A 12116-nucleotide genomic window follows, 5' to 3' on the forward strand; every position below is an offset into this window, starting at 1 on the left:
AGATCTTGCTTTTTGGCAAACTTCTCAGAACATCTCTAACATCATTAAATTATCGAATGATTAAGAAAGATCCATGTGAATTGCTTAATTGATTAGTCCTGAAGTCTAGACAGTGATCAGAGACGTCATAAGTTGATGAAGAACGGCACCATGATATTAGATTTCTCGAGTCAAAGAAGTGATAGGCAAGAAACTTCTCCAGAGGAGAAGCAGCCCGATTATTAGAGGTAGTAGAATTGATATTCTTGTTAAGTATTAATTATACTAATGCTGTGGAAGGGGTTGGAAATTTATGCTACATAGCCTTAAAACCATCATATTCTGAAGATTTTTTGACGCCGAAAGATTTGCCAGCATCTAATGCATCCATCTCGTCCATTCTCATTCTAAATGCCGCAATGATTGCCAATGGCATAATAGACCCATCACTCACGCCATCAAGTTTTTGCTGTGCCCCGCTGGAGCTGTAATAAAAATTTTCTTTTACACACATATCCAATCTCTGCTTGCCATGTCCAAAACTTGCTGTTCGCATTACAATACTCGGGTCCCGCCTGTTGTTCCAGTTCCACTTGGGGCTCAACAGCTTTTCGGTCCGTGAGTGAGGAAGACCTTGTGTATCGAACACCCGAATGAAGGGTTCAATTTCGGCATGATTGCGTGAATCTTCTAACCCTTGAATTATCAGATCGAAATCGGGTAGCCAGAGGTGGCCGTTACGCGTTACGAAAGTACCATTCAGCTTAGTTGCACTTTCATTTGTATTGATATTATCAAAGATAGGATGAACTGAAGGGTATTTTTTCCGGCCGCTAGCCCACCATTTCGTGAGCTCATCCGTTCCATTGAAGTGCAATTCGCGCCAGACACCATGATCTATATCAACATCGATAGCATAATTTGGAGTGTTAGCTGTGCTACCGGAGAAACGATGAAAGTATTGGTAAGGCGCTTTGCTGCCAAACTGTGGTGTAATTATGGGAGCGAGATAGAAGGTTTGGTTTTCGATAGAGGCATTGAGACTGCGGAGAGTGTATGTGGACGCTGCGAAATGGGTACCTATCTCGACTCGAGTTTCAAACCCCTGGCAAGAGTCTTTCATCTGATTATACCATTCTGTTTCTGGACCAGCGAGGATTCTACGTGCAGGAAATATCAGCTTAATTCCTATAATAACAAATATGAAGAGGATTAGTTTACGTACCCGATGGCTGGCATAATATATAGCCCCACAATAAAGCACGTTAGTAAGCCTCCACCTAAAACTGTTCGGAACAATTTAAATTTGTATCCAGTCTGTCCCGGAATGCCGTTGAGTACCTCCAAGAAGAACTTAGTCCCCTTATGTAAGTAGCGAATGCAAAATACCCCCCCGACTATGAAATAAATTACTCCAATCACAACCAGACAAAATTCTTCTATTAAAGAATAATCATTTATAAAACGAGGATACAAGTATGGTTGTGTATGCCACTTGATGTGAAAGGCGATAAAGGTAGAGACACCCCCAAGTAGAGCCAAAATGAACATGGAAACGCAGAAGATAGTGCGGAGATCTACACTTTTGCTTTTGAATCTACCCCAAACAGTATTCATATTCGGGGGGTTGGGTAAACGATCATTGGCACACCTTCCGCATTCATACTCGCATGGTCCTGGATGGCATGGCTTTTGGCAAGACGACTTGTTTCCATGAGCGCATTTTGACTTACTGCCGCAAACACCATCAAAGCACGCGTTCGGAATGGTATGGTGGTCATGTATTGGCTGACCCTTTCCACACCAGCATTTTTCCGTGGGGAACGAGCGTTGGGTCTTTTGACATTGGGGACATTTCCAAGCTGGGGTCTTTCCAGCCCTGTTTGCCTTGACCCATAATAGCGTACATCGATGGTGAGCAACAGTATGGCAAGACTTGCAATGCCACAAGTAACGATCCTTCGCAAAGCGTACCGGTTCCAAACATATTTCACACAATTGACTAGAACGAACGTTAGCATGAATATATAGGGGTTGTTGATGTTCAAGTAGTCGTCATATAACTGACCGCTCATTTCGAATGTCCTCGATGATACGTTTCTCTTCTGAGGGAATGCTAGATTGAACAACTGTGTCTCGTTGTTGTGTTTCGGTGGATAGTCGTACAGTAGTACCGGTTTCAATGTCTTGTAGAGGTGTTGCGTGCACGTCATCAAATGGATCTCCATTACTATCATCGAAGGGATTTTTAGTACTTGCGCGACTAGGCGACCAAGAAGAGTTGTTCATCCAGGAGGTTGAATTTGAAGCCATTTTAAGTGTTTGTTGGAACCAAAGAAAACAAAATAATTGGAATAATGAAAAGAACAGTGAAGGGAGAGAAACACGAATATATATACACAAATGCTAAAAAAAATCTACTTATGTGTCCTTGAACTAACTTAAAACTGCCTCCCTAGTGTTGGAGCTACTCAAACTGTATTTTGATTTATTAGTTCTTTACATCTTCGCAACCTACTACTATGATAGCTAAGATAGCAGACTAGAAGTATCTAGTATAGTATGGGCTGAAGGCAGTGGATCTTGGCGTCAGATATTCTTGAAATCGCAAATGGATAAGATAATGAAAATGACACCAGGGCAAAAACACATGGTCTGCGTTACCAAGAACTTTCTTGGTAGTCCTAAAGATACTAAAGTTGACAGCTTTCCAGGATCAGAGTAAATTATGCGGAAAATTCCAACACAAACGTTTTCTTTGGTTGCCTTGAATAGACTACAAGACTGACTACAACAGTCACCCCCTCAATTCTATGAATCATACATGATTTAAATTCCGTCACATCAAGCTAGATGTCTATATTGTATTGTAAAATTGTCATCAGGTACCAAGAATGGGGGAATTGCTAACTTTAGTTTTCAAAACATATCCGGAAGGGGTAGTTACCCGATATTTCTCAATCTCGAGATGTTCGAATTTTCAAACTTGTAATCTGTATGTGATATCTGGTCATTGTGAAAAAATCAAGCAATAGTTACAAATGACGTGAATACTCATCAAGTGATATACTATCCAAATTAGTGAAGAGTAGTTGATTTTAAGTTTAATGCTAGCATTATCTGATGTGCGGTCTAAGCTCGAATCGGCCTGGATTGCCAAGAAAAATTTCATTCGTGACTTGCAGTAGTCTATTTTTTATTAACTTCGTATCAATATGCGATCAACTAAAGTGTTAACTTGCTGATCTCTGAGCTCAAGTGGAGTAGATCTTGATTATCAATAAGCATTCAGCAAAAAGAGTGTGTGAGAGAAACTTGTTGCATTATCTGCTTTTCTCCTCAATTGTCAATTGTGCGATCAGCACATCATGCTTGCTCATTTTTACCGCTTATCCATCATACCACTTGTCCATTGTACCTCCTGTCATTCAACCTGAGGAGGCGAGATCTCTTCATGGACCCAGTCTTTCGATGCCGCAAAGAGAAACCTTGAAAATATCCGTTCCCCCAAGGTCTCTTTTCATCCCTAGCTAAGTTTGCCATAAAGAAACTGATTATTGGTCTCTTCCCTAGACCACCGCTGGATGTCCAACGACATCTTATCTGCATCAAATAGCCAAATCCAACAGTATTTAGCAAAACCCTGAGCCCCAGATTAAATGCCTAATACAGTACCACGTGAAATATGAAAAGCATGTTCCATCATATCGAAGGTCGTGACGATGGTTTCTTGAAGCATATGAAGTGTTCTTGCGACCATCTTATCCTCGGTGCTGCACCTGTTGGCCACCACCCCAAGCTAAACAATTACCTGGGAGACATTGATTCTTTCCAGGGTCAACATACTCAACCTCCGGATTTCCATCTTTCCAAGGCTTGGTAATACCAGCAATGCAGTCTCTGCATCTAGGAAGCGGCAGAAAAAAGAATTTACCACATCCACAACACTTAGATAACTGGGCTATACACCTGAGGCAAAGATTTGTAAATTTCCGCGGAGATGGCGCAGAAGGAGAATTTGATCGCCCACTGCTACCGTAGTTTGCTTCTGTCGACGACATTGTTATTTAATGCTTCAGTGCTTACTTGAATTTGATATAGTCGTTATAGGAGTCTATCAGAGGTTATGGAGGTGTAAGTAGATCTAATTCCTAATGGTAGTCCTGTGATGTAGCAGTTTGCAAGTAAGATAAGCAATCGGCAGAGGCAATTAACTCATATATTCGATTAATGAAACAGCTTTCTTGTCAAATCTTGGGAGAGGAATTGAACGGCAGGGATTCGATAGCGACAACCAAAACGTGTGTGTATCTAGCCATAAGCTTCCTTTAAAACTTTGTGAAGTCGATATGAGGAGTTTCCAGGTACGTGGGAACACTCTATAACGTATACGGATCGTGGCGATAATTTGTGGAATACTTCTTTATGGGCTTGTGGATTTCTTGTAAGCTCTTTATTAATGCTTGATGATATTTGATTTATATCAAAGTAGAACCAAAACAGTCACCGAGTTAATTCAAAAACACCGCTCCTCCGCAACTTCCGTTTCAGGATCCTGAAGACTAACTATCAATGGTATTCAGGAAAGGATAATTGACTCGGAAAGGCTAACATGGAACAGAAACAGAACCTAATCTGCCTTGAAGTTCTCCTTTTGACTGGAGGTACTTATTCCACAACACGAAATTGTTATGCTGGTTGAGAATACTCAGTTTGGTAGGAAAGAATGGATATCTCGACCGCGGGGTTCATTTTGCGATATAAATGTCTATCGTAGAGTTTAAACCTCTTATTTACATATACCCTCTGTCGGATAAGATCATGTTTTGGCAAAATTTCATCTCCTGCTATCTCGGCCATTAGATCAAATTCCTCAGATTTGAATCGAAGTCTGGTCCATTATTCAAGATTCTGCACTCAACAAAAATAGCTGCATGATTTTGGTCACTGGGAAATTTCTTCACAAATCTTGCCCATGAGAAATTGCATATCCAAGACCCCTTTCCCATAGCTTATAAGTCGTGATCTCATGTAGATTTTACCACCTTGTCTGGAGAGTGAAGAGAAGGGTTTTATTCCCACCGCCAATTGCCTCAAGTTCGACTACGAACTAAGTAAGATTGAGCAAGACCTGAAGAAGATTGATGTTTAGTTTTAAGAATCGGTCGCTATTACATACCATCAGAGATCAGGTAACTTTACTGGGCTTGTGGCTGAACTGACATCAATATCTCATGGAATAGACACTTACACATGTAAATCTGCTTTCTTTAAAATGGTGAGATGCGTTTCACACACCTCTATTATGATATTCCAGTATCTTAAAACAATGGCACCGCGTGAAGAACAGAATCGCGATGTCGAGCTGATGCATGGTATCGATGTTTACACTAGGAGAACAAAATCTGAACCATCTCGTTTTCATGAAGTACCGATCGTCCATTGAACGAATTAATTGATTTATCAACTTGTGTGCATATGTAAATATGCCACAAGGAAGTTATTGGCGGTGCTCCATTTATCTGCAAAACCACATACAAAGGGAAGGTAGCCGATTCCTGTGCTGGGATTTAGATGACCTGTGCCTGACTTGATCTGTGTGCCGAGTATTAGACTGACTATGCCTCAGACAATCAGTATTGATTGTGTTCTAAAGTCAACAGGTCTGCCTTATTTGTCGAGTCTGGAAATTTACTGAGGAAGTAATGATGTGTTTTGGAAGGTCGGAGCCATACCATTCTATGTAAGCGGATAAAACCTGCACGTCCGTAGGTAGCTTTATACTCGACATATATCTACACCTGGGAAAGTTTGACCTTGAAAATAAATTATTCCAGAAAGTATTCCATGATATTTTGTGAATATAGAATGGTTTCGTTGTGCGCTGGCATTTGACGCCCTTAAGATCAATGTTCTTGAGCGCAAAGATTCAGAGGCCAAGATGCCCACAATTGCACCTGTCACCACTTTTATCGTTGTCTGAAACGATTTAAACAATCGTTGATCTACTCAGCTCTTGAATAAATTCAATCGGGGACAGTTGTGTTGCTCACTGATATTGGATGAATTAATTGGTGGGGGTGGCACAGTGAAATGGGGGCCGCCCATGCCCAGTTGCGGGGAAGAGTCATCACGCCGGAGTGACTCCCTACTTCTCTATCTATGACTCGAATCAATGTTTATCTGACTTATATTTAGTTGATGGTCATCTTCTATGATACGATTATTTCACAATCAGTTTTCTTCTCGAAAAGAAGGCTACATATCAAATATGGCTTCATGGAAAGTGGTCCTCGAGCCAGCCGATGAGGGCAAAATTGAATACACCTCATTCGCCAATGCCAGAAAGTATTTCGCTCTCGATGCTTCTGGATCTACAGCTGGCATTTGATTTATCTCGGAACACAACTTTGCAGATGGAATTCACGAAGTCTCTGCCCGAAAAGACGAAGATAGAGTCACGAGATGGGGTTCCAACTGCCAAGACCCAACGAATTGGGAACGATGTTTCTGGGCTCCTGATCAGGGCGGAACACAACCACAATATATATTGAGGAACCAAAAATCGATGCAAGAGATTCGTGATTCTGATATTTGGTTCCTACTTACAGATGGAGAGGTCCCTGATTATGAGGTGCACACGCTGGCGGGATTGGGACAAGAACTCGGAGTGTTTGATTGCGCGACGGTGTTTTTGATAACATCACACACAAGGAATGCACCAAATGAAGCGAACGTTTCCGTGGGTATCACGTCTTATGCAAACTGTTCGAATGCACTATGTCTATTCAAAGATTATGAAAGCAATCGAATCTATGTAATAGCCAGCAAAGGCTCTTTCGCAGCTTTAGATCAAGCAGAAGATCACGATTCGTGGGAGAAATTAACCAGTTTTCCTAACGAAGCAGCGTTGGTACAGAAAATAACAGAGATGGAAGTTCATGTCCCAACAGCGAAAACAAGAACTTCAACCCCAGCGCAGCTCAATTTGGGCGAAGAATGGAACGCGGCTCACAATAATTCCCAACCTACCTTGGTCGATGTCGACGTGCTTCTTCGGGCGGGAGTCATTTCGGATGAAGACCGTGACCTACTTTTTGCCGACGAAGCATTCGATGCTCTGCTTCTAGCCTGCAAATCCCGCGGAAAATTGAATGAACTTAGATCATTCCTTCTCGCCCAAAAGGTGGAACAACTGACGGTTAAACTCGAGGATGTATCCGGTGCGGCGGGGTTTATTCATCTTCTTGCTGATACAGAAATATCTAGCGAGGCTAGAGTTCTCCTACAATCCAAATTAAGAGATGCCCATGAGGAGAACCGCAGAGCTTATACGGCAGCTCAGAATGATGTAAAACTACAGGGTATTAGAGATCGTAATCGAAAAATGGATGCAGCTTTACGTGCTCTGTCTGATTCAGAAAAGTCTGGATTTACAGCAGAAATCCTCTCGAGAAAATCAAATCGAGCACGACGTGCTGAAAACGTTTCCGCAGACTCTGCAGTGGATGTTTCAGTGCTGGACTTTGAAGCCCCAGGCTTTAGAGGCGAATGTCAAGTTTGCTGTGGGGACAACGAGATTCTGTCTATTGCTCTCAAGGTGCTGAGCCTAGACGCAATGGCGGCTAATACCGATAATTTTGCTCTTGACTTCCCGTTGGCAGCCGGAAGATTTGAAGCCAACATGAATATACTGTCTAGTCAGTGTATTTGTTTCCAATGTGCGTTGTTTGGAAGACCTGGTCATTCTATCTACGGAGAAGAAGTCTCGGCAGTCATCCCAACTCTGGAGTACACTGGAAGTAACAAATCATACATTAACCAGCAGTTGTACAGAGCGCTTAATGCAGGGTTAAAAACCGGCGTTCCGGCTATGGGGCAACTGTTTGCGACGATTTTGGATCGTACGTTGAGGGTCAAAAAATGGGCCGGTGCCGGCTTTGAGAATGAAAAAGGCAGTATGGATGCAGAGGTTTTGCAGAGAAGGGATGCAATGACTTGGCTCCTGAATAATATAATTTTACATCTCCGAGTGAGGGAAACATTCAACGAACTGGGCCAATGGACCACTTACCCTGTGGCTCTTACTTGGGCTGCGCAAGACTTTCGAAACCAAGGCTTGACGTCTTGGTGTATCAATTACCCTGTCGCAGGTTTTATGCAACTGCTACGATTCGGAAAAACGTTGGATGTATTCTCCGATGAGATCATTACAGATATGATGAATACCAAATTCCTGCATTCATTTGTCTCAACCTTCCTTGCACGGCTCTATAAAAACATGGGTAAGCCCCGCGACTGGACAAAACCTCTTTTGGAAATTCTTTACGTGGAATTCAATGACGATCTAATTCCAAAAGATATGGGAGGTGATGCATCAATATTAAGATCAGTATCAACATTCTGGAGTATATTGATGAAGTTCATGCCTGCAGAAGATTTTCTCAATGGCTGGACAGAGGAAGAATCAAGAAGGATGATGTCTCGAATACAGATTCTCGCTTTCTGGCTAGTGTTCTACCAATTCGCACATAACTCTGCCAAGACCTACTTCGCACAATTGCGCTCCAAGGAACCATTAGCAGTAGCTTTGCTAGACATAAAGGGTGAGGTTCCTGAAAATGCAGTTATTGAGATACTGCTAAGTATATTCATCGAATCTAAGCCAGACTTCAAGAATAAAGATGCGTATGCTAGCCACAAAGGTGCTGTGGTCCCTTTTGAGAATCCCTTTGGCGCATCAGTACTTCACTGCGGAGCTCCAAATTGCGGAATTTCTTTCCTACCAGATGACGTCTCCTTGGATCAAATAGCAAGCAGGAAGATAGAATGGACGCCACGACTGTTGGACCAAATAAGGAAGAAGAGACGAGATCACTTAATCGATATTTTCGGCATTCTCGGAAAACCAGAGATCAATGAAGAAGCAAGTGAAACAGGATTACCAGGCGTAACAAAAACTCCATCAAGACCAAGTGAGGTCCATACATGTATGCATATAGGTATCGTCAAAACATGGGCTGCACTGACCCGAAAGGAGAAGCGGGATCTGACAGATGCTCTTCAATCTTCGTGGGCGGGTGATTGTGATAAAGAGGACGAAAGAGTGATCGAGGAGTTCGTAATCAAAGCGAGGAAATGTATTTGTGGGGTTGGGAGGGGCAATGTTTACTCTGCGACAATGGAGAGAGATATTAGGGCTGTGTTGCCCAGTTTCCTGGAGGTCTTGAAGGTGGGGTTGGCGCTGGGGAAATATGAGGGGATGTGTGAGGATGTGAGTTTGTATGAGTTTGATTTTGGGAAGAACAGGGTAGCGGAAAAAATTTGGTGGGAGGTGGAATCTTTGAAGATGAGGGGGCTTGTTTGAGGGACGCCAGTGAAGGGTTTCAAGTGTCGGCGGAAAATCGAGGGCTTTACGCCCGAGGAAGAGTTAACATCAATTGGAACGTCCAAGTCGTTCGCTAATAAGGATTCTTAGTTTTTCAATACATTCAAATTGTAAATGAAATGATATTTCATGATTTATTTACTTGAATTATCAGAAACCTTGATGTTAATTGATAGGTACAGGTTTCACCCAGTCACCTTTTCAGTACATGGGATATAGCTTTGGCAATCTTGAAAAGAGAACTTAAAATTCAAGATAAAACTAGGAATATATCTGAAAACTCCAAGTACAGAAGATAAAATTCCGGTTTCTCTGGAAATTAGTCATGACAGGTCATATGGCACTTGTACGAGGTGCTTCGGTACTCAAAAAAGCAAATGGCACATTTAAGACTAATTCCAAATGAAAGTGTAGGGGAACAAAGATGTGCGGGCCCAAATGACTGGTTTGACGTATGCATCCAAGGTTAGGAGACGTAGAATCTGAAAGCAATAGAGCCCTTTTGTTATGCGCAAAAGCACTGAGAGATCCCAAGGCCACAATATGACTAATTTTGTGGTAATAAATAGCTAAACAAAGACGAGGAGTGATAAACTCAAAATCAGTGCCGGTTCTCATCCGACGTTGGATACCTGTTTAAGGGTCTACAAGAGCGGGTCTTGAGCAGGCTTCTAGATTGCATATCAGAGGAATAAAAACTAGTGCAATATTTGATGGGCCATGCATGTAACTATGAAAAATAGAATACGTTGCATTTTCACTGGAAAGTCGATCAAACGTGTGAAGGGATTCGCGAGTGAAGTGAATAAATTAAAATAACGGGGTAGCATGAACCTTATGCAGGAGCTTGGAATACAATACATAAGTACTAAAACTTAAAGTCTAGGCAGTAGCGAACTTTCATAGTTTCATATGTTACGCAGTACTAGAAAGATAGTTCTGTACAATCTTACTCGAAAGTCATGATTCTGGAAAAGCGGTAACGATCGAGAACAAATATTTGTATCGCTTGAAATAGGGAAACGCCAGTGTCTAGTCTGTCCAACCAAGTCTTCAAAAGAGGTGCTTTGGATAATAGTTTCCCTTATCTGAGGATCCTTGATTGCGTGATACAATCGTTGTCGGTAACAATAACGGATATACCCAAAGTGAAGGTTGTATTAGGGGTCCATCTCGTGGGGAACATGGTTCTGATGGTGGCGCAGTGGAAGGAAGTCAGCCCTGGAGATATGAAAAACTCGATATCTAGAACTCCTAGAATAGACTGCTAGATATCATCTCGTATTGTGAGATGATTGACAGTGGTTCGGTGACGGTAAAGTTCCAAGGCAATGGCAACTGCTGTATCCGTGAGGGTCTTGATTCGCCAGGTTGCAGTGTGCTTGAATAAACCGGGACTCATCTTCTATCTCCATGTTCTGTGGAGATGAAGGGACGAAATTTGTAACAAGATGAGAAGATCACAAACAGGTAGAAACGAGATGCGAGCTCAAAAGAATCAATTTGGCCATTGAAGTTCTTCTCCCAACTAGACGCAAGGATAGAAAGCTGTATGGGGAATTTAAGTCACGTGTAGTTTATTAGTAATATTTCTAGGCTAGATTAAGACTAGTCTTCACCCTTTCGTCGCGACAATTCGATATCGTGAATTACAACTCAACAGCAAACAAACAATCATTCTATTCTCACGACTTCAAACTCTTCAAATATCCACAGACACGCAATGCATGTCCAAAATCGTTCTCTTCATCGTATGATTTATTCTCATAGTTCGTCGTGTCTTTGCGGAAATTCTTCAGAGCACGTTAATTATTAATAGTGATTGGTTTCATCCTATTCATCTTGATACTCCTTGAGCTTCATGGGGACGCCACATGAATATTCCATCCCCTGATTTTTACTTCCAAATTCCAAGGTCAGGCCTCAGTCTAGCGATTACTGGACGAACCTTTCGATTTCTTCTTAGGACCAAAACTTGATGTCTTGACCAATATCGTCTTGTTTGTTTCCAAGTCAAGGGTCAGTCGCACCCATGCTACATTTGAGATAAATGTATGTGTATGATGATGTCAAATTGGTTATGATGTCGCACAGAGTCCCTCTGGCGAGTTTATGGCAAAACTTGAGTTGGATATGGGCAATTTTCACGGGTTAAACAGTGTTCGGTCCTGCTTGTTATCGATTTTAATTACTGCTGATTCAGTGTCGTTGGAAAAAGGTACTCGTTAGTCAATATTATTTCTCGTACTGATTGATGCTTAAATCTGAAATGTTCAATCTTTTCTTAACAGAGCACATAAAGGCCAGTGTCCTGGTTCGAGTTCCACTCAATCAATGCCATCGGCAATTTATAGCCAATTGGTGCCCATGAACCAAGAAAATCTCATAACCTGAATACGATGGAATATTCCACAGAACCATCTACGTTGAGAATCGTGGATATTTGCCGGTATCTTTTCCATCCTTTGGTCCCTTGCCTTCTATTACTTCTCTTGATTGGTCGATTTATCCTGCTGCATGAACTGCTTGACCCACACTGCTTTGACCTTGTAGTCAGGGTCCTAAGCGAACATTTGCGACACGGCCGAAACCTCAATGGTACCTAGTCAAGCTTCTCATACTTCAGTTGTCAAAGACTGCTTCCTCTATTATGTCTGGCCTAGTAAACTGGCTTTACTAATGAAAAATATCGCGATAAGCATCTTGAATCAGAATGTTCCTTGAATATCGCTCATGTTGTAAGCAATTG

At 41.9% G+C, this 12116-nt stretch overlaps 2 protein-coding genes across 3 annotated transcripts; one reads left to right on the forward strand and one right to left on the reverse strand.

Annotated features, from left to right (window-relative positions):
• Positions 1-237: 237 nt before the first annotated feature.
• On the reverse strand, positions 238-2312 carry BCIN_16g04400 (hypothetical protein). Of its 2 annotated transcripts, XM_024698168.1 has the most exons (3): positions 2048-2312; positions 1205-1981; positions 238-1139 (listed from the first exon to the last, which is right to left on the reverse strand). In XM_024698168.1, exons 1-3 carry the CDS (start codon positions 2290-2292, stop codon positions 296-298), a joined length of 1866 nt encoding a protein of 621 aa, XP_024553986.1. In that variant the 5' UTR covers positions 2293-2312; the 3' UTR covers positions 238-295. The 2 variants fall into 2 exon arrangements, with proteins under 2 accessions (XP_024553986.1, XP_024553985.1); XM_024698169.1 differs by having other exon boundaries at positions 1205-2312.
• A 3885-nt stretch (positions 2313-6197) lies between these two features.
• On the forward strand, positions 6198-9415 carry BCIN_16g04410 (hypothetical protein). The gene has a single exon (XM_024698170.1). The coding sequence runs from the start codon at positions 6548-6550 to the stop codon at positions 9344-9346; it is 2799 nt and encodes a 932-aa protein (XP_024553987.1). The 5' UTR covers positions 6198-6547; the 3' UTR covers positions 9347-9415.
• The last annotated feature ends 2701 nt before the right edge of the window (positions 9416-12116 follow it).

This window comes from Botrytis cinerea, chromosome 16, assembly GCF_000143535.2.
Source record: "Botrytis cinerea B05.10 chromosome 16, complete sequence".
Classification (NCBI taxonomy): domain Eukaryota; kingdom Fungi; phylum Ascomycota; class Leotiomycetes; order Helotiales; family Sclerotiniaceae; genus Botrytis; species Botrytis cinerea.

Excerpts from the sequence above, each read along its gene's own strand:
- BCIN_16g04410 (XM_024698170.1), top strand. The coding sequence starts at position 6,548 with ATGCAAGAGATTCGTGATTCTGATATTTGGTTCCTACTTACAGATGGA.
- BCIN_16g04400 (XM_024698168.1), bottom strand. The coding sequence starts at position 2,292 with ATGGCTTCAAATTCAACCTCCTGGATGAACAACTCTTCTTGGTCGCCT. Across the intron at positions 1,982-2,047 it reads GAGGACATTCGAAATGAGCG|TCAATTGTGTGAAATATGTT; the intron begins GTCAGTTATATG and ends CGTTCGTTCTAG. Across the intron at positions 1,140-1,204 it reads TATATTATGCCAGCCATCGG|AATCCTCGCTGGTCCAGAAA; the intron begins GTACGTAAACTA and ends TCCTGCACGTAG.